At 37.5% G+C, this 22,685-nt stretch overlaps 1 protein-coding gene across 3 annotated transcripts; it reads right to left on the reverse strand.

Moving 5' to 3' along the window:
- Positions 1–1,720: 1,720 nt before the first annotated feature.
- On the reverse strand, positions 1,721–11,234 carry LOC311300652 (membrane cofactor protein). Of its 3 annotated transcripts, none has more exons than XM_084425060.1 (12): positions 10,864–11,234; positions 9,777–9,962; positions 9,578–9,677; positions 9,427–9,497; positions 9,002–9,181; positions 6,933–7,106; positions 6,367–6,519; positions 6,237–6,272; positions 5,920–5,952; positions 5,289–5,337; positions 2,144–2,214; positions 1,721–1,920 (listed from the first exon to the last, which is right to left on the reverse strand). In XM_084425060.1, the coding sequence occupies exons 1-11, from the start codon at positions 10,925–10,927 to the stop codon at positions 2,151–2,153; spliced, it is 1,110 nt and encodes a 369-aa protein (XP_084281186.1). In that variant the 5' UTR covers positions 10,928–11,234; the 3' UTR covers positions 1,721–1,920; positions 2,144–2,150. The 3 variants fall into 3 exon arrangements, 2 of the variants coding, with proteins under 2 accessions (XP_084281186.1, XP_084281187.1); XM_084425061.1 differs by having other exon boundaries at positions 9,777–9,959; positions 10,864–11,102; XR_014629355.1 differs by lacking the exons at positions 1,721–1,920; positions 2,144–2,214 and adding an exon at positions 2,437–2,920 and having other exon boundaries at positions 3,537–5,337.
- Between the last annotated feature and the right edge of the window lie 11,451 nt (positions 11,235–22,685).

Consider the following 22,685-nt stretch of genomic DNA (forward strand, 5'->3'; position numbering starts at 1 on the left):
CCTTGTGGTTTTGTTGACCACAGCATGAGTAAATACAACTCCATTCAATATCCCTTCATTAATCTACAGCTAAGCATAGCCTACACCCTAAACAATGAATCATCTGCAGTACTACTTCATGTGGCCTTTCAGGAAGATGACATACATTGTATCCTACATTGTTTAATGGTTAAAGGTTTCTCTGTAATTCTTCACTTTGCAGTCTCCTTACAGATGACCAACTGTAACTGGAAGTTGTGGACCCTCGACTGCAGTGTGAAATGATCCAGTGTAAACGAGGAGGCTTACTCAAACATATAACGAAAGACCCGGGTTACTATGAGATAGAAAACCCCACTGAGAAGTTTTAACACTGATAAAGGGTTCATTCTTCCAAGTAAGACTGAAAATAAACCTACTATGTGATCAGCAATACATTTTACAAATTCAGTTTGCCCCATTTCTTTCAGTGACACAAGAACTCAAGAAACCATTCTTTGCAGTTTGTGAAGGCACGTTGTCCTGCTAACTGTTCTTAATGCAGTTAGCGTGTTAGAAATTTGTGTTTTTTATTAGATTTAGATTAGAGTTACAGAACTCTTTAAAGGGATAGTTCACCCAAAAGTTGTTCCAAACCTGTATGAATTTCTTTCTTCTGCTGAACACAAAAGAAGATATTTTGAAGCATGTTGGTAACCAAACAGTTGATGGTCCCAATTGACTTCCATAGTATATATGTATATATATATATTTGACATACTATGGAAGTCAATGGGACCCATCAACTGTTTGGTTACCAATATTCTTCAAAATATCTTTTTGTTGTTGTTCATACAGGTTTGGAACAACTTGAGGGGGATTAAATGATAACAGGATTTTCATTTGTGGGTGAATGTCCCCTTTAAGCTTCTATATGTAACCTTTTTTTAAGAGTTACCATCACTATTATTATTGAACAAACTAAGGTTAGGGATTTCAAAAAATGACTAAGCCTATAGTTTTACACTTTAGCGTGTACTTCCACCCAATGTTTGTGCTAGGCACAGCCTGAAACGAGAAGCTTTTCTAAGCGATCTGACTTAAACTTTGAAACCAGGAAACAATCAAATGGGTGGAAACAATTAGCAACCACAACAACATCTTGTCCACCCAGTTTTCCACACTTGCCAAGCAGCAAGTTTCGCTCTTCAACATTTAAAACATGAATGAATAATTAACATTTTATACATTTTTGAGAAAATAAAAAAGCTGTCAGAAATCTTCTTACAGCTTTTTGAGAACAACATTGAGAGTTTCTCTTTGCTTTCGTGGGATTGGCCAAGGTCTCTGTATACTAGCACATTGTCCAAATGACTCTACAGTTGATGAAGTATTTGACTTGAATAGCAGCAACTATCTCTGCCATTGTCCTGGTAACCACATTGTTGTTTGGTCTACTGCTGACGTAAAAGGAATACTTTTGAAAGGGGAGTGAAACAACTATTATTACAACTCACATCAAGAACGTCTGCTCATTCGGGATCAGGTTTCCTCACCATATGGTCACAGAAAACCTGATCCAGGCTGTGGTGCACTATCAATATCTCACTTTACAATGTCTGACTAAAACTGCACTTTTAAAAAGAGAAAAGACATGAGTGGAAACATGTGCCTTTTGGGAGATCCTTTTGGGTGGATTCTTGATTACTAGATGGGGAAATTCTGAGGTCAGGATTTAGTCATTCTGAGGAGGAGAACACAGTCGAGTATTTCAAACATCTTTATTAAAATATACAAAAATACCATCTTGTGTTTTCATCAATAACTGGAAGCAAAACATTACATAGCAACTATAAATAAATAAAATATCTAGTTTATAAAATACAACACTGAAGTTTAAAACTTCAAGCAGTCCACTTGCAGGAACAGCGCTAGAACAAAGGAGCCGTCCGATTGTTTGCCCTGTAGTGGAGAGTCCAGAGAAAACACATTGAGGAAAATGAATCATCGCTGTTATTCAACACAAGAACACATTAAGAATAATTAATGGAGACTATTTTGCAACTAATGCCAGAAAAAACTCTCTAACTATGAGTGTATTAGTATGAGATGAAGGCATTTGATTGTGACTGTACAACAAAAGAAACCTCATATTAAGCTTATGAAGAATTTGACGGGTAAATACCTTGGGTTTAGAGACTTTGATATTGCTTTAACTCTTGTTTTGCCCTCTTGTCTTCTCCAGTATTGTATGAACTATGCACCAATATCAAATGAGGAGATAGAGTCATTATAATACATTATTTATTGGACACATTCATTTTTTGTTAATATTCAATTAGCCATCCGTTCTGCGTGCTATTTGGATGTAATTAGTATCTGGTCAGACATTAGCTCTGCATAGTTATTTTTGTCATTTTGTTAGCAGCACCAGGCCAATCTTTCCTTTGTGACAGCAGACCTTTTAATTAAAATGTGTTTCTTTTTTTTTTTTACATTCTGCAGATCATTATGTGCCCACACATACTGTAATGTTTTTTCACATGGTACATCAGCAATAATTTCTTCTTGAGATTGAGGTTACTTGCCAATTGTTAACAATCTGGTGGGCATGCTGGGAAATTCCAAAACATTTAAGGGTGGACAGTTTAATAGACTTCCTTGAAACCTTGAACTTCTGTCAATGTACAACAGACACTAATTAATAATTGAAAATTTAAAGTGCCCCTATTATGCTATTTTAAAGGCCCTAATTTTTAAAGGAACTTTTCTCTCAGTCTCTGAAATGGTATGATAAAGGATTCAGTCTCTCTAAAAACTTCTTCTTTTTTTTTTGCAGAGAACCTACAATTCTCTGATTGGTCAGATGGCCCAAGTCTGTTGTGATTGGTCAACTGCTTACAGCTCGTCAGAAACAAACGCCCAATTACCATATGTGGATTTCCGCACAGTGAAATAGGCTCTATCAAAGCCCGTCTACGGAAAGCCTGTTCACTCCAACGCCCTATTAAGTCCTATTGGTTGTAGTTCCAATCAGAGTTCCACTGGGGGCGCTCGCCATGAGTGCAAAATGAATGGGAGTCAATGGAGCTAGACGGCTAAATTTGTCTCCCTCACCCGATTGCCGTTGAGAAATCTCAGATTTGATTGTAGGTTTTGCAAGTTCAACATGGGTTATAGATCGAAAGTTGAATGAACGAGTACTTATTTCTTTTCGATTTCTTACAGGTTGAGTTGTTGTTGCCCATAACACGCTAGCATTCTGCTAATTATGTCAGCATTCTGACGTCATTGACATTTTGAAAGACTTTTTAAAGCAAATAAGTGACTCTAAAAAATCTAACACCAAGCAATGTGTAATTTCTTTGCATCCCCTTTCGAAAACAACATTCAAATTACTAGACAAAAAATTATATCCTAAGAAAAGTGGATTTTGAGCGGTATAGCTCCATAGACCTCCATTCATTCTGCACTCGTCATGTGAGCGCCCTCATATGGAACAAGAGTGGAACTGCAACCGGAAGTTTATTGAGTGGCACTTCTCCCCTCATTAGACGTTCTCTGGCTCTATCATAGACAGTAAAAGAAATGGACACAGCGACCCCATTGGATTCAACGGAGACAAGTGAAGTCAATTAGAAGCTTTCACTTCCTGGGGGTCGAGCGTACTGCGCAGACTCAAACTGAGCTTGACGACGTAGATGTGACGTGAGCAACCCGTCTGTCTTCTAGTAGCTGGGCCAAGATAAATCTGAATCATTCCCTTCCGAAACTTGCAGAGACGGAGAGTGTGAGTAGGAGGTGTGCATGAGCTGGAGCAGGAGAAACTTTTGCTAGGTATTCTGATTAATTATTTTGTCATTTTGCCTCCACGTCCCCCCGATTGCCCGCGAGTTTCTCCTCCTGTCCATACGGTAATTTCCTACTGTGCGACAGAGAGTCGCGTGGTTATGACGCAATCATTAGCCTACTTTTACAAAAACTGCTTCTACGGGGCCGTAACGTAAGATACAAGGTAATGGAGCATTTTATACATTGTCGTGTTTCTTTAGAAATAAATAATGGACAAATGGAGTCTTCAAACGCCTCAGATGTAAAGTTATTCGCAAAATGAATGGGAGTCAATGGAATGCTAACAGCAGGTGAAGTTCTGCTACAAGATGGTGGCACGCGGCCGGCTTCAACTTCCGGTCGACTTCCTTCCCGCTTGTGAAATGCACGATCGCTTCCGCGTTTTGTCTCAGCCCGCCCAGTTACATCCGTTGCTGCGTCGGAAGCCGTTTTTGCATTCGGTGGAGATAATGGTAAATTACACTCGCTCTTTACAAGAACTTCCAGCGGTTAACCTGAATGATGTTAACAATATACTCTTTCCTAAGAGTATGAAAGAGAAGGGCTTTAAATTATATATTTCGAGCTACATCGACAACTTTGAGGGTGAGTATTCTCTCATATAATGCGAAATCCGACAAGCGAATCGTTGTGTCTGTTTCTGAGAAAATGAATTTTAAGAAAGTTTTGGCGCTAGTAAACTTCGCTATAGAACGCGCTGTGCGGAAGTAAAGACGCTGGCTGAGATTCTACCGGAAATATGTCAGCAGCGTTCATGCATAGAGCATATTAACTGCATTGCTGTCAAGCAAATATCAATGAGTCCTCATCTTTTGAAAGTGCGTGCAAAGTGGATTTTCATCAACATGTCAACGGCACACACCAAACTCTTCCAGGCCTCAGCTTACAGTGTTTGAGGGCGGGTCAAAGTAGACGTTGTTCATGGGCAGCCAATGAAGACCATGGCTGGCAGTATGCCAATTTATTACAAATCCCTCAATAGTACCCCTCCCTCTCTGACCAAGGCCATTAGAATTGTCCGACTCTCCCCCACCATCAAACAACCCCCCTCCCCCACGTGGGAGACAATAACTCCATTTATCCTGCACTTTGATCTTTGAAACATTGCAGCCCTTTTACATTCACAAACAGCTATATCACACACTACATGAAAGGTAATATCCAAAACCAAAACCAAAAAAACATAAAAGGGGCAATTTAAACATGAGCTGCAAATCAACTACAATTCAAGCACAAGGACAGCTAGCTTCTGGATTAATAGTGAAAACATGCATATAAGTTAAGCACTTTTTGTCCCCCCTTATCATAAACGGAGAGCATATGAAAAGATGGGATTCATGCATGAGACAGCAAAAGAAAGCATCAAGTCAATGCATGTCTAAAGCAGCATGCAGCTGAAGCAGAGACAGTCTGCCATGCTTACGTCAGCTGAGCTAGAATGACTTTAAAGCATTCGACAGATTAAAAGATATACTCACCCTCTCTGTTTATAGTTATGATACAAAAATCCAACACAGCATATGAACACTAAGAAAATATTACAATATTATATTATAAAATATTAAACAGTGTAGTAAACAGTAAAAGGTGTATAAACACTTTCGCTCAAAAGTATGGGGTAAGTAATATTTTTTAATGTTGTTGAAATAAGTCTTTTATGCACACAAAGGCTGCATTTATTTGATAAAAAAATGCAGTAAAAACTTTGATAATGTGAAATAATATTACAATTTAAAAATAACTGTTTTCAATATTTTTATATTTTCAAATATAATTTATTCTTGTGATGGTAAAGCTAAATTTTCAGCACCATTTCTCCAGTCTTTAGTCTCACATGATCCTTCAGAAGTCATTCTGATTGTGCTGCTTCATATTTTGAAGATTATAAATAGAATGTTCAAAATTACAGCATTTTGAAACAGAAATCTTTTGTAACATCAAAAATGTCTTTACTTGATCAATTTAATGTGTCCTTGTTGAATAAAAGCATTCATTTCTTTCAACAACAAAAAAAATGCAATGACCCCAAACTTTTGAACAGTATATATAAAACTAAACATAATTTTATATAAAAGTCTATAGTTTAATCCAAATCATTCAGATGCTTACCGACACTACACACGACAATCACAAGACCAATTCCTGAAAGATCAACCGTTGTGTTATTAGAAATACATGAACAAAAGGAAATAAACATTTAATTGATATGTGGCCCTCGGTCACAGTAGCGATCACCCCTCTTACTTTAAACTTGAACAAGACTAAATAACTCATTATCATCATTGACTGTTAGATTATATGGTGACATATGTTACACGTCAAACACAGCTCTGACTTCAGTAACCGCATTTCTTTCCCTGAGGGTGATGCAGTCAAGACATTTAATTCAGTATCAGATGTATCATTGTGTTTAAAGGATGACTCACTCAGTGGTACAGAACTGGACTGTTCTCCAGGTCCTCCTGCAATAAAATACATCAAATAACCATTACAGCATAACCATAACAAATAATCAGGAATCAGAATAAAGAGTGCTATATGGGCTGGACTTCTTACCAAATGAATGGGTGGTGGCTATGACTGTTTCTGTGACTGTTGCTGCTGTTGTGGCTGTGACTGTTGCTGTGACTGTTGCTGTTGTTGTGGCTGTGACTGTTGCTGTTGTGGGTTTGTTTGTGATAGTGGTTGCTGTTGTCTGTGTTATGATGACTGAAAGAAAATATTAGCATGTCATCATCTACTTTTGCCACCTTTTTCAATACAACATTCCACATGTTGTAAACTCGGCAATTCAGTTGATGGCAACATCACCCTTACAAAAAAAAAAAAGTATACTTCTGATTCATTTTATTAAGTATACTTCAGTAAAGTTCAAGTATATTTTTAAGTATGCTTTACGTAGTAAGCATACAGTACTAATATCAATGTATTTCAGGCACCTCAACCCTGACATCAGCTAAGTTTGACACATTTTTGCAATGGAGAACGTAGCAGAGTTTCCCTTGGAATCAGCGCAGGAAACGCTGCAGATTCTGTAGGGGTCTACTTATCACTCATATCATGAATGCACACCTTGGGGAAAAAAATTCCATCCATTTTAGCATTCAGAAGGTTAAGCTTACCTTCAACACAGGCAGGAAGGGCAGACCAGCCACTCTTTTCACACACTGACGTAGCAGAACCTTTCATCCTGTAACCTGGCCAGCATTCAAACGTGGCTTTACTTTTATAAGAGTATGGAGGTTTTCCTTCAGTCTGGTTACCGAAACTAATTTCAGGAACTTGACATTCAATTTCTGAGAATAGAAAGGAAACTGGATTTAAGTCTAGATAGAATGTTTAACATGTTAAACACTAAAAAAGTTTTTCTGAAAAGCAGTAAATACTGGCAGAACGTAATAAGCAAAATATAGTAATGAAACCACATAAGGACATCTGGAACACTGCAGCATGCATGGAATTTCAGTAATGTGAAGTAGAGCCCAATAAAATGTCAAAACAAGGTTCCAAATCGTTTTATAAACCAAGATTAAATGTTTCTCTGGAAAGAAACATTTACAGAGATTTCTGTTTTAAACATTACTGAAATGTTTATCAGTTCTTCGGTATCAGGTGTGCCAATAAATGGCTCAATTTGGTGGAACGCTTAAAATAAAAATAAAAATCACACCCATTAAACCACAACAGTGTCAACTGGTGACGTGGCTCACTACTTACTTTTCTACTTCTTATTTTACTTTTTAAATTTTAACAACCATTTATTCTCAGGTCAGAAACAGTAGCATTTTAAGTTTAATGGGTAGATATAACCCAAAATTTCAGCTATTTAGATCTCAAAACAATATTTCATAGATATATTTGCATTTTAATGTTAATTCATGTTTTAGTTCATATTAATATATTGACATATTGTACTAATAATAATAAATATATGTATAAACATACAGTTTTATTGTTAATCTAATTTAATGAGCCAAAATAAATCTAGTAAAATTAATATAAAAAATGTATTCTGCATATTGGTTAGTGAACCTTAAACAAAAATGCTTGGTATTGTTGGTAAAAAAAAAAAATAAATCCTCTTCTCACTATTACAACTCCCACTCTTTTTTTCTTTTTCTTTTACTGCATACTCCATAGCACTGCTACACACAGCCACCTAATACCCCCAATCTGCCCTAGAAAGATACATCTACAGATCACATCTACATCTACAATTAACATAACAACTTTAAAATAAAAAAAATCCATAAATCATAAAAGGCCTGAAGGAACTGCTGAACAAGAAAAAGATGACCTTCAGGTATAGGTTACCTAGAGATGCAAGCTAAGGCAAAGATAAATAAACAGGTCAGTAAGGGAACCAAACAATAAAACGCAATAGAGAAAGGACAATGAAAGCTGTGTTGTGCAAGAAAAGCAAGATGAGTTCTGCAGGCTTCTAGAAATGTTCCACCAGTTCTAACATGCTCTTGATGCTTCATGCTCATGATGCTTCTGCAACACCAGCGCAAGCGAGTCCAAATACATGCTCAGACTATTTAAGGTTTAGATTGGGGATGGTTTTCGTGGGAAATTGCGTACAAGCGTCACGTTTTTATTACTCAACAGATAAGGTGCCATATGTCGCTCTCTAACAGAGTTCATTGTAAAGCGTTACGTATTGTGAAGGGTCTTTTCATTATGGGTTGTTGTAGCGCTGTGCTGGAAGTTCCATGTCTATTAATGCGTAGAACTACAGTAAAGTCTTCAGCTAGTCAGCTTTATGGCCTTTTCATCTAAACTGGTTATATCTCTTAAGCCTATTTTAAACGCTAGAGAGCCAAACGGAAAGCTGCATCCTACCAAAGCTACCTCCTTTTTTTAGTCCAGTCCTTCTGAGGCTGGCAGGCTAGAGTCCTCATTGTTTTTGTCTTACATTTCATAATAAACTCAGACAAGCTCAGTACCGACTCCTTTTATTTTCTGTCTGTTTATTTTCGTGCATTTAAATGTGTGCAAAGGATTCTGGGTGATTAAAGGCCAGGAAGGATACATCCGATGCATCCTTCAAAACAGCTCATGCATTCCCTAGGAATCGAAGCCATTCCTCCTGAGCGACAGGAATGCAGCAGTGTTGAGCATTTGATGATTGTGTGTGATATTATGCTTGGAATATACTGGAGTAAAAACTTTAATTCCAAAAACTAACCTTTGCATTTTGGAGGTGGTGAATTATATTCCCAATTTTCCCCACATGTAATGGATCCGTTTCCAGAGAGGGTGTAGTTCTCATCGCAGGAATATAAAATGACATCATCAACCTCTGGAATATTCCTGGGCTTTATGAAATTTCCATGCTCAATTGAAGCTGGCTCCTCACACGTTATCACTATGAAATACATGATAACAGAGGCTGTTACAACATCTCTGACTTTTTGTAAAGTTGTTCTAGACAACATTGATGTTAATATTGAATGTGCATAAGGATTATTATAGTTTACTAAAACTGAAACTATAAAAAACATTTTTAAAGGAAAAACTATAAAAAACATTTTTAAACGTTCCTTATAATAAAATAAATTTTAACTGAAATAAATAAATAATAATAAAATAAATGCAAAGATGAGGACTCACAATTACATTCAGAATTTCCGCTCCAGCCAGATACAAGACATTGCCTGAAACTTGATCCTTCCAGGTCATATCTGGTTTCAAGACAAAAGAAATAAGTAATTTGCTAAATTTTGAGTGCAATATGGACAGCAGGGGCCGCAGCAGTTCTTACCTCCTCTCACATTTAGGTTGAATGAAGGCACCAAACAATGTTCCCTCTGGGATGGAGTAGTTCATATGTGGTGAAACTTCAGGTAATCCACAGTCTATCTCTGAAATGAGTGCAAACACAGAAGTTTACAACATATACCTTACTGGACAACATTTTGTTTAGAGGGAACGGCCCAATTCAAAAATCAAAAATCAATTACTTTGACAGGATAATTCCACGGCACTCCAAGTCCCATTCTTGCAGATGATTGAATTTGAACCTTCCTTTCTCTCCTGTCCTTTAGGACACTCCACAAATGCTTCGGAATCCTCTGGGAAATTATTCTTCTTTATGGATTCCTCAGATAAGATAAATTTGCCATTCAAAAAAGGAATCTGACACTCTGCTAAATAAACCACAGACACAAGATAGATAATCAACCAAAATACTTGATTTTAGTCATACGTTCAAAAGTTTAGGGTCAGTAAGACTTTTTTTTCTTTTTTTTTTTAAGAAATAAATTATTATATTTAGGACATTACTTCTGTTCAATTCAAATAAATGCTGTTCTTCCTGAAAAGGAATATTAGGCAGCACAATTGTTTTGAACATTGATAATAATAAGAAATGTATTTCTGAGCACTAAATCAGCATAATAGAATGATTTCTGAAGTAATGAGTAATGATGCTGAAAATTCAACTTTACTATCTCAGGAAGAAATAGCAATTTAATGATTTTAAAATGCAATAGGCCTAATATTTCACAATGTTACTGTATTTATAGTATAAGAGACTTCTTTCAAAAACATAAACAATCTTACCAACCCCAAATTTAGGGCAGTAATGTTCCTTTTAATTGTATTTTAATTGCATTACAAAGCCTGAAAGCAGTCAAATGTATGCACTTGACACATGTATTGTGGCTCCACCTACAGGAAAGTTCCAAAAAATACATAGTTTTATACCCTGTTATCTTTTTTCCACTTTATTCATTTTAGAGATTATGTCAAAAAAAAAAAAAACTTTCCAATCAAATTCAAACAAAAAGATCAACCAAATGACCTGGTTATCTCATGGTTTTGCAGTAGCCGGTTTACCCAAACAATGTTTTTTTCCACGTTGAAAACGCAGAAAAAAATTACATACTTTAGAAACATAAGTCTAACTACCTCAGAAACATCTCTTTAATAAATTGCTCAGGCTATTTAAATGCATTGAAAAGTGTATGTAGTTTAAACTTACATGGGTTTCAAAACAATACTCTAGAGACGTCTAATTTAAGTCACCGGTGAGGAAAATCATCTTACCTTTCACCACAGGGAACAGTGAGAACAGCAGAAGAAGCAGCGGCCAAGTCTTCACACATGTCATCGTCTCTTAAATAGATTTGTCTGTTTAAAGTAAACAGTTAACACTTGTCGTGACTGTACAACAACTGAAAGAAAATTTAGCGGGCTGAAGTCATAAAGATTAAACAACAGGAAAGCTCTACACGGACAAAGATATTTCCCATGATAAGTTCACTGGTCACTTAGTCCCGGAGAATGAAATAAAAAAGTTGACATTAAAGCTAAAAGGAAAAGGCGCTTCATGTATTCGCGCATTTACGACTAAACATTAGAAGGCAACCATAGAAACACGCCCATCTATGACGTCTAAGTCCCCCCTCCTAAATCTCCTCCCCTGAGATTAAAATAGCATTTATAAAGCACTTTTCATCAGAGATCTCAAAGTGCTAATGTATACACTTTTAAACAAGTATGCATTTTTGACAGTATGATATATTGGTTTTATTTGGCAACTATATGTAGCCTAGTTCTATGTACACAACTGTTCAAAAGTTTAAAAAGAAATTAATAATACTTTTATTCAGCAAGGACGCATTAAATTGATCAAAATTGACAGTAAAGACGTTTATAATGTGGTATATATATATATATATATTTCAAATAAATGTTGTTTGTATGAACTTTATATTTATCAAAGAACATTAAAAAGTACATTTTTAAATGTTTTGGTAGGCCTATGTATCTGATATTCCATACAAACAGAACATATGCATACAGTACAGCCTGGAGAAAAGTAGTTGTATATTCTGAACATGCACGTTTTACATTGTGGATGACTTAAAACATGGCAAAAACATCTCCAAAAGCTGTGCATGATTAAGAGTGTTTATTGTACAGCATAGCCTAAATGAATGACTGCTGTTGCTATTGAATGCATGTATACGCCTATTTGAATAACAAAAGTGTAAAAAATGATTCCAGTCTGGTAAGGTCTTGAAGGCAGTCTCCAGTTTCCATCCACAGATTTAAATGGAATGTGTGAGTCAGTGTAAGGGTGTTCCCCAGCAAGAGCATCCCATCTCAAACTTTAATTTGATTATGTTTGACACTGCCTATAGTTACAGTGATGTTTTCCTCCTCTGTCCATTATGGTAACTATTTATTATGACTAACTGTTAACATCAGCATTATGATTTATTTTGTACTTTTTTCTGATGTATGTTTTGAGGATACATGGCTAACTTCAGTGTTTGTATTTCCATAGCTATCAAAACCATGGTTTCTGTGTGTTTTCAACCACAAAAAAGTTGAATGATTCAAACAGGGAACCTTGAAGCACTGCTGACCCTTCAGAAAAAAACTCTGATCATATCTTTCCAGAAAGTCAAAGTTAAATAAATACCAAGGAAACTGTAATGCACACGTATGATAGTGCCAATGTACGCAGTATTTTCTTCCTCTTTTATCAGAGAATCTAAATGTCCTCCATTCCCTCAACTATTTGAAACAGTCAGAAAAGGGGTTAGACATTTATAACAGACTCCAAATGTGGTCTCTGCTGCTCTTATCTCAAAAACACACACTCCGCCCATTTTCTCTTCATCTGAGCAGGGAGATAAAACCTAATTCTGCCTTTCCTTATTTATAGCAGAACCTGCTCTGTTTATCATCAGGCTTGTCCACAGCCATTAAAGTGCAAAGTGGGTGAAGTTCAAAAATGGCAAGTGGTTAGTTGTTCTTTCCATCATTTCCTGAACACTGTACAAAATTATTGTAATTTTAACTGTAAAAAAAAATCTACAGTAAAAGATTGGTTAACAGTAAGGAAAAACTGCTAGATAAAACATTACATGTAATTGTACAGTACTGTTAAATGTACTAAAAAGAACAAATCATCTTATAATTTATATTGAAAAGCCGTAAACTGACATTCCCAGAACTTTTCATTTTAATTCTTTATAATTCTTCTCAGTTTTTTTTTTTGTTATCAGTTATGTAGGCCTATAGGGTTTTATGTTTTATGACTCTTTCTCGTCTGCCCCAACTGTTGCTTTTCTTTGATGTTATTAATCAGTTGATATTAAGCGCGTGTTGAACTGAAAGTATTGGACTGTTTATGCCAAAAATAAAGTGCTTTGGTTTACCTTTCGCTGACAGATTAAAGGTGCAGTAAGCAATTTCTGAGAAACACTGTTGAAAGTGGATCAGACCGAGCAGCAAAACACACTTGTAGCCAATCACTCATGAGGGGGGAGGTGCCTGTGCTGCATAGCGGGAATTTGGGGGCGCCGCTATCAATATCCTTTTGGGCAGGGGCGTGTTTGTTTTGGTGATTTCAAATATCAAAAGCGTTTCTCAGAAATCGCTTTAATTTGTTATTTCTTTTCTGTTAGTTGAACTGTTTGGGGAAGTGGGTGCCATTTTCTTTGTATTTCATCGTTTTCTCCTGTTTTTTTTTTTTTGTTTGTTTTTTTTTTGACGGGAAGTACTGCTGTTTTTCTTTTCATTTTCTTTTTTTATTATAGGTCATTTTAAAAGATTAAAATTCAGTTAGAACCTTTTTATTTATTAGTTTGGCCTTGCTCCCTCTTGAAGCTTTTGTTTCCCTTACATTTTCTGTTTCAAAAATTATCATTTTTCATTGGGGAAGGGAAGGTAAGTATGGAAGCTTGTTTCCGCCACAAAATAAAACATTTTAAAAGATAATTGCGACTTTTTATCTCACAATTGCGAGTTTACATCTCGCAATTCTGACTTTATTTCTCAGAATTGGGAGATATAAAGGCAGAATTGTGTGAAATAAAGTCGCAATTGCGTGTTATAAAGGCAGAATTGCGTGAAATAAAGTCAGAATTGCGAGATATAAAGTCAGAATTGCGTGTTATAAAGTCAGAATTCTGACTTTTTTTCTCGCAATTGCGACTTTATATCCCGCAATTGCAACTTTATTTCTCAGAATTGCGACTTTATTTCTCATAATTCTGACTTCATATCTCGCAATTCTGAGAAAAAAAGTCACAATTCTGACTTGATATATCGCAGTTGTGCTATAAAAAGTCTGATATAAAAAGTCAGAATTGTGAGATAAAAAGTCGCAATTATTATTATTTATTTATTATTCAGTGGCGGAAACAAGCTTCCTGTATTACAGTGTGTTACTACCTATAAAAAAAATAATAATTGTGTTACTTGGTTTCTTTTTATGGAAAGTAATGTGTCACTTTTTCTCACTTGGGCTGGGCTTGCTTGTTAAAAAAAAAAAATAAAAAAAAAAAATTGCAAATTGAAAGGCCCTTTCACATCAAAATGTAAAAGAATAAGCCTCGGCCTGAAGGAAATGCAAAGTGAGATTAAATACAGTAAATCTGTGTAATTTAACACATTAATTATTGCAGATTTGCATAATATTCTGAGTTTGCATTTCACTGTTTTTATTCATTTTGAGGAACACAGAATCTGTTTTTGTGCAAGTGAGATGAGTAAATGCATGCTCTCATTTAGTTTAGATCTACAATCTCTGTGGTCATTAAAAATCCCAGGATGTCCTTCGAAAAAGAGTAGGGGTGTAACCCCGGCATCCTGGCCAAATTTGCCCCTTGGCCTCTGTCCATCATGGCCTCCTAATCATCCTCATATACTGATTGGCTTCATCACTGTCTCCTCTCCACCAGTAAGCTGGTGTGTGGTGGGCGTTCTGGCGCAATATGGCTGCCGTCGCATCATCCAAGTGGATGCTGCACATTGGTGGTGGTTGAGGAGATTCCCCCATCTATGTAAAGCGCTTTGAGGTCTCAGAAAAAGCGCTATATAAATGTAACGAATTATTACAATAGCCATCATGTTCACACAGCACAAAACACATGCTAATCCTGTAGCTCAAACAGTAGTGTGTTGGTACTTGCAACGCCAAGGTCATGGGCTCAGATCCCAGGGAAAGCAAGAACTGATAAGAATGTAAATGTGTACCTTGGAATGCAATGTAAGTCGCTTTGGATAAAAGTATTTATGTAAACAGCTGCACTATCAACCTGCGGGACAGGAGAGGTGTCAGCCAATAAATAGGAAAACAAAGTCACTTGCTTTGTTGTCGTAACCTGCTGTTGTAGATTTAGTGAAGTAATGCATTACTTTCTAGTTACTTGAAAAAAGTAATCTGATTACGTTACTCGCGTTAGTTGTAATGCGTTATCCCCATGGTTACAATGATGGCGTTTACCTCAACTTGTACTTGTGATGAACTTTGATTCATGTGTCTTTTTCTTTTTAACCCCATGTTTTATGGAGATTGTCAGTATTATGTTAAAGATACAAGCCTTTCTAATTCAGCTAAAAAAATGAAAAAAGTTTAGCCTACCTGCTTAAAATGATTTATGTGAGTCTGTATACAGTTTCAAACTGTAAAATGTACATGTTGTACTATACATATTTTTATATTGTTACTGTCTTTTTTTTTTAAAGGTGCATTGCGCATCTTTTCATGTTAAAAATCCCCTTTTTTTAACCCATACATGCTTAAACAATTGCCTGATGGTCTGAATGAGCCCTTCTCTGATCACTGCGATTGCCTCTATAATCCTGTACAGTAAAATAAATAAGAGGGATTCGGGTCGGAATCTGAGACTGGGCGTGACGTCATGCGCGTTCACGGCACGCTCATATGTCTGGCAGGTTTGTGTATGCGCCGACGCCGCCATTCTCCGTAGAAAATGGATTCTAAGAGACCGGCTTGTAGTTCATTTCAAACACCAACGCAAACTCCACGTAATATAAAAAAAGAGAACTTTTGTCTAGTGCAACCAAAAGGTCCAAATTGGAGTCAGACAGGCGTCGGGGTAAGACGAGAGTAAACATAGGGAAGGCTTTCAACAAATGGAGAGATCTCCGGTCTGCTAGGGCTCAAACGGGATCCTCAGTTGGCTTTTTTCTTGATAAAAAGGTAAGATATATCCCATTCTCTAATGTCTGATACGGCCAATAATGACAATAAATGACGATCCATAAAATGTGTAATGCTTTAGCGTAAGCTAGATAAATGTACAATCGGAATAGGTTTTACTAACTTACCATTGTCAGTGATCAGGTTCAGAATGATTGTGATATAAAATGCTGATATATAAGTTAGATACTTAGACACAAATTTTGAGCAAATTATACGATGTATTGCTATTGGAATATGCTACTTAGCTGATCAATAAAACAGGCTAAACCCCCGCAAATCTTCGGCGGATTAGCCTCTTTGGCTTTTATGGTAACGTCATAGTGCCACTTGATTGTTTATTACCTTGAGACATTTGGGTGTACTTTGTTGACCGACTGTGTATGGTATGGTATCATGATTACTATTTTGAGCTTTTACAAAGTAATAACTTATATTGTTCATGAACGTGTTTCCATAATAATAGTCATAAGTGGATACAGTAAACACATAAGACAGTTCAACATGGAGATAGATGGGAATAAAAAACGGAAGTTTTCTACTACCCCCATTTTTTCCCTCACACATAAGTGTGTTATTTACTCAATTGCCTTTCCTTTCACATATTTTAAATTACTTGCAGATTTAAAACTTTATTACCTCTGAAGACATTATGATTGTAAACAAAAGATTTGTGCGGCTGATGCTCCTTGGGTTATGACCAGCTCGTGCTCGTGCGTGTGCATGTGGTCCGTGAGCGTGCACACCTCTGGTTGCAGTTTCGCTTGCCGCCAGAGGGGGCGTAGTTCTGTGAAAACTCAGACTCTTGCGCAATGCACCTTTAACATAATTATTCTGGCAACCGCAGCTGCCAGTTTTTTTCTGTAAAAATGTTCTATAATGTAATACAACTTTACAAATTGTAACTATAGCACAGGTAAACATTTAAACTTTAACAAGAATCTTGAATTATATAACTGTAATATACTAAAATGTTCATTCGTTCAAGCGTGTAAACTTTTATTACACCATTCAAGCTAGTGTTTTCTCACATTAGTGACATGTTTCAATGGAAACGACTCGTCAGTGACACCTGGTGGCAATTCACAGAATCCGTAAGGACTGCGTGTTAAATAATCCTAATACATTTTACCTGTCAGACATTTATCATCCATTCTCACCACTGCTTCAGTGGTTTGCGATACATTTATCGGCTCTTTTATATCTCTGCTTCCGCCTAAAATACCTCCTTCAGTCTCTACGGGACTGAGTACTTTTACACATCGCTGAGCAATCATGAAATGAGACAGCAGTGTTCTGCTTAACTCAGCAGAACAAATGCTGCTTAGACTGGCATATTTCTTTACTGTAAGCCATTAAAGTAGTCTACACTTTGTGTGTGACAGGCCATAGGTTTTATCATCTAGACAATGCTGTAGGCGTGACAGACCGGGATAACACTTTCTGTAGACAACTTGAGCTGGGATAATAAATGTCACAGTCATTGTGTTTTTTTTTAAATCGTATGGCTTCAAGCCATCTTAAAATAATGAAATTAGTCAAACATATGTCTTATCTGTGTGCGTTCGGCTTGGTCACGCTGCCTTTTCTTTTCCAATGCTCAGCAGAAAATGATCTTAATTGAAATGTGCTGATGTTAAATATAGAAACGATAGCAATGAACTAATACTTCACAGGCCTATACTTTGATAACATCATTATTCTGTAGCGGCAAGTCACAAAATTGAGATTTTTCTGAGAGTCGGACACATCTGTTTTAGAGTTCAAATGAGCCCACGTGTGCTTGACTAACCATTGAACTTCATTTTCAGTAAAAGTGGGCTGTTGACCCTTAAAGGGTTAGTTCACCCCAAAATGAAAATTCTGTCATTCATTTCTCACCTTCATGTCGTTCCAAACCCTCCATTGACAGCTACGCAACTACCATATTGACACTTCAAAAAGTTCATAAAAAGGGATCATAAAACTAATCCATATGAATTGAGCGGTTTTGTCAAAATTTTCTGAAGAGACACAATCACTTTATATGATGACCAGATTGAATTTAGGCCTTTTTTCACATATCAGCATTCAGCAACTCACACATCAGTTGTGGTAAACGGAAGCTCAAGCATGTTCGATTGACGTGCTAGAACCAATGAGGTTCATTCTCGTGTTACGCAGCACATTTGAGCTTCAGCAAGAACCAATGAGGTTCATTCTCGTGTTTCGCAGCACGTTTGAGCTTCAGGCAAGAACCAATGAGGTTCATTCTCGTGTTACGCAGCACGTTTGAGCTTCAGCAAGAACCAATGAGGTTCATTCTCGTGTTACGCAGCACGTTTGAGCTTCAGCAAGAACCAATGAGGTTCATTCTTGTTACGCATCACGTTTGAGCTTCAGGAAGAACCAATGAGGTTCATTCTTGTGTTCCGCAGCACGTTTGAGCTTCAGCAAGAACCAATGAGGTTCATTCTTGTGTTACGCAGCACGTTTGAGCTTCAGCAAGAACCAATGAGGTTCATTCTTGTTACGCATCACGTTTGAGCTTCAGGAAGAACCAATGAGGTTCATTCTTGTGTTACGCAGCACGTTTGAGCTTCAGCAAGAACCAATGAGGTTCATTCTTGTTACGCATCACGTTTGAGCTTCAGGAAGAACCAATGAGGTTCATTCTCGTGTTACGCAGCACGTTTGAGCTTCAGCAAGAACCAATGAGGTTCATTCTTGTTACGCATCACGTTTGAGCTTCAGGAAGAACCAATGAGGTTCATTCTTGTGTTCCGCAGCACGTTTGAGCTTCAGCAAGAACCAATGAGGTTCATTCTTGTTACGCATCACGTTTGAGCTTCAGCAAGAACCAATGAGGTTCATTCTTGTTACGCATCACGTTTGAGCTTCAGGAAGAACCAATGAGGTTCATTCTCGTGTTACGCAGCACGTTTGAGCTTCAGCAAGAACCAATGAGGTTCATTCTTGTGTTACGCAGCACGTTTGAGCTTCAGCAAGAACCAATGAGGTTCATTCTCGTGTTACGCAGCACGTTTGAGCTTCAGCAAGAACCAATGAGGTTCATTCTTGTGTTACGCATCACGTTTGAGCTTCAGGAAGAACCAATGAGGTTCATTCTCGTGTTACGCAGCACGTTTGAGCTTCAGCAAGAACCAATGAGGTTCATTCTCGTGTTTCGCAGCACGTTTGAGCTTCAGGCAAGAACCAATGAGGTTCATTCTCGTGTTACGCAGCACGTTTGAGCTTCAGCAAGAACCAATGAGGTTCATTCTCGTGTTATGCAGCACGTTTGAGCTTCAGCAAGAACCAATGAGGTTCATTCTCGTGTTACGCAGCACGTTTGAGCTTCAGCAAGAACCAATGAGGTTCATTCTTGTTACGCATCACGTTTGAGCTTCAGGAAGAACCAATGAGGTTCATTCTTGTGTTACGCAGCACGTTTGAGCTTCAGCAAGAACCAATGAGGTTCATTCTTGTGTTACGCAGCACGTTTGAGCTTCAGCAAGAACCAATGAGGTTCATTCTCGTGTTACGCAGCACGTTTGAGCTTCAGCAAGAACCAATGAGGTTCATTCTCGTGTTACGCAGCACGTTTGAGCTTCAGCAAGAACCAATGAGGTTCATTCTTGTTACGCATCACGTTTGAGCTTCAGGAAGAACCAATGAGGTTCATTCTTGTGTTACGCAGCACGTTTGAGCTTCAGCAAGAACCAATGAGGTTCATTCTTGTGTTACGCAGCACGTTTGAGCTTCAGCAAGAACCAATGAGGTTCATTCTCGTGTTACGCAGCACGTTTGAGCTTCAGGAAGAACCAATGAGGTTCATTCTCGTGTTACGCAGCACGTTTGAGCTTCAGGAAGAACCAATGAGGTTCATTCTCGTGTTACGCAGCACGTTTGAGCTTCAGGAAGAACCAATGAGGTTCATTCTCGTGTTACGCAGCACGTTTGAGCTTCAGCAAGAACCAATGAGGTTCATTCTTGTTACGCATCACGTTTGAGCTTCAGCAAGAACCAATGAGGTTCATTCTTGTTACGCATCACGTTTGAGCTTCAGGAAGAACCAATGAGGTTCATTCTCGTGTTACGCAGCACGTTTGAGCTTCAGCAAGAACCAATGAGGTTCATTCTTGTGTTACGCAGCACGTTTGAGCTTCAGCAAGAACCAATGAGGTTCATTCTCGTGTTACGCAGCACGTTTGAGCTTCAGCAAGAACCAATGAGGTTCATTCTTGTGTTACGCATCACGTTTGAGCTTCAGGAAGAACCAATGAGGTTCATTCTCGTGTTACGCAGCACGTTTGAGCTTCAGCAAGAACCAATGAGGTTCATTCTCGTGTTTCGCAGCACGTTTGAGCTTCAGGCAAGAACCAATGAGGTTCATTCTCGTGTTACGCAGCACGTTTGAGCTTCAGCAAGAACCAATGAGGTTCATTCTCGTGTTATGCAGCACGTTTGAGCTTCAGCAAGAACCAATGAGGTTCATTCTTGTTACGCATCACGTTTGAGCTTCAGGAAGAACCAATGAGGTTCATTCTTGTGTTACGCAGCACGTTTGAGCTTCAGCAAGAACCAATGAGGTTCATTCTTGTGTTACGCAGCACGTTTGAGCTTCAGCAAGAACCAATGAGGTTCATTCTCGTGTTACGCAGCACGTTTGAGCTTCAGGAAGAACCAATGAGGTTCATTCTCGTGTTACGCAGCACGTTTGAGCTTCAGGAAGAACCAATGAGGTTCATTCTCGTGTTACGCAGCACGTTTGAGCTTCAGGAAGAACCAATGAGGTTCATTCTCGTGTTACGCAGCACGTTTGAGCTTCAGCAAGAACCAATGAGGTTTGTCGCGCGTCAAGCAGGTTCAATTGAGTTTGCTGATCAATGCTTACATGTGAATAAAAGCTTAAATTCAATCTGTTCATATAAAGCGATCGAGTCTCTTCATAAAATTTTAACTAAACCGCTCAATTCATATGGATTATTTTTACGATCTCTTTATGAAGCATCAAAGTGGTGGTTGCGTAGCTGTCAATGGAGGGACAGAAAGCTCTCAGATTTCATCAAAAAGAATTTCATTTGTGTTCTGAAGATGAGCGAAAGTCTTACGTGTTTGGATCGACATGAGGGTGAGGAATTAATGACAGAATCTTCATTTTTGGGTGAACCATCCCTCTAAAGGTGCAGTAAGCGATTTCTGAGAAACACAGTTGAACATTTAAATCATCACTGTGTGAATATATGCTAGATGTCTATTCTGTGTGTGTATGTGTGTGATGAAAAAATGTGTTTACACATGGTCCTGACTCTGTTAATAGGAGAAAAAACAATGTGGATTCACCGAGCACAACACTCTTGTAGCCAATCAGAAATAAGGGGCGTATACGCTTGTGATAGGGGAGGAGAGAGAGTGAGCAAGCACGGATATTTTGTAGAAAGACTATGGAAAGAGAGATGGCTGAGATATTACCAAAGAGAAAAGGGTCAGTGGAATATATTGGAAAAAGAAGGGTTATGATCAGGCAAGTGCTACGCACGTTAATTTTGGAAAAGCACCGGAGAAACGTTAAAGTGGGAAGGCCTGAAACCGGACATTGAGGTTGCTTTGATTCTGCTCAATACGTGAGTAACACTGGTTGTTGATGTTTCACAGAAGCAAGATATGTTGTTGTTGTTGTTGAATCACAGCTGATTCATCCATTGTCTGATGCGCCAGCTGCATGTTAGTGTGTTGTTAGTGTGTTCCGTTATTTTGGGGGGCGAAGCAATGAAGGGAGGTGTGTGTTTCTATTGGGCAGGGGTGTGTTTGTTTGAGTGTCGATTTCAAATATCAAGTGTTTCTCAGAAATCACTTACTGCACCTTTAAAAGACCAGTCAAATAATATAGAAACTCGCTTGATTTTTCAAAAATACATTTGATTTGATTTTGCATAAAACTTTACATGACCAGAACACCAGGATATGATTTTATTTTCATTACACTGACTTTAAATATTTCCTCCCATTCTTAAATAATTACTTAGAAAAATAACGGCACAAATGTACATATTTCTATTCTTGGTTCTGAGAGAGCACTCAGCTATTTTTTATAAAGGTGCTGTACAATATTTAAACATTTACATGAATCAGACCACATTATATTGAGACCATATGTATTTAGTCTAATATGAGGTGATTCTAGGCCTAACTTTTAATTATGAACATTGATATGAGTTATGTACATTGATGCTAACATTGCTTTTATGACATTTCTTCATGTCGTCGAAGTTTCGAAGTCTGTCATATGCACAAAAACACAATATAACACCACCACAATCGTGATCAATAATCTTGTCTTTGTAATTAGTTTGCGTTCTCATCCTTTATCTCAAAGCCAAACCCTGAGGTCATAGTCACTTTACACACATATGGAATGGCCACCAGTCCTTTGGTATTGATAGGTCATGTAATTTCCTATGAATTCACACCTTACACATTAATCTTGGCCACATTTCAGACCTCAAAACCCCAATAAATAAGCCCTTTCAGAAACCTCCCACAACTGATCATGTGATGCAAGCATGTACAAAATTAGCTGATGATCATCAAATAAATAGTTAGAAGACATTATACCCGCAACAATCCTATTTTTACTTCAGACAGTGAATTTCTTTTCACATTAGGGTGAATCTCACACACACACACACACACACACACAAAAAACCTGTCTGGGTCATATTTCACCTCCAAAAAAAAGAAAGACACCTTCATTTGCATAAAGACAATGAAGCCTAATGAAGTCTATTCTTAGGATTTTTGGCATTGTGACATTACTTGCATAAAATGTAAGCACGTTTCTCGCCTAAAAAAATCTCTGTAATTGATCCATGATATGCTTTTATATTCTCATTATTTACTGCAATATTAAATGTATTTATTT

Source organism: Rutilus rutilus (assembly GCF_951802725.1).
Source record: "Rutilus rutilus genome assembly, chromosome: 12".
In the NCBI taxonomy this organism is placed as follows: Eukaryota; Metazoa; Chordata; class Actinopteri; order Cypriniformes; family Leuciscidae; genus Rutilus; species Rutilus rutilus.

Excerpts from the sequence above, each read along its gene's own strand:
- LOC311300652 (XM_084425060.1), bottom strand. The coding sequence starts at position 10,927 with ATGACATGTGTGAAGACTTGGCCGCTGCTTCTTCTGCTGTTCTCACTG. Across the intron at positions 9,182-9,426 it reads CGGAAATTCTGAATGTAATT|TGATAACGTGTGAGGAGCCA; the intron begins GTGAGTCCTCAT and ends TGTATTTCATAG. Across the intron at positions 7,107-9,001 it reads ACCACCTCCAAAATGCAAAG|AAATTGAATGTCAAGTTCCT; the intron begins GTTAGTTTTTGG and ends TTCTATTCTCAG.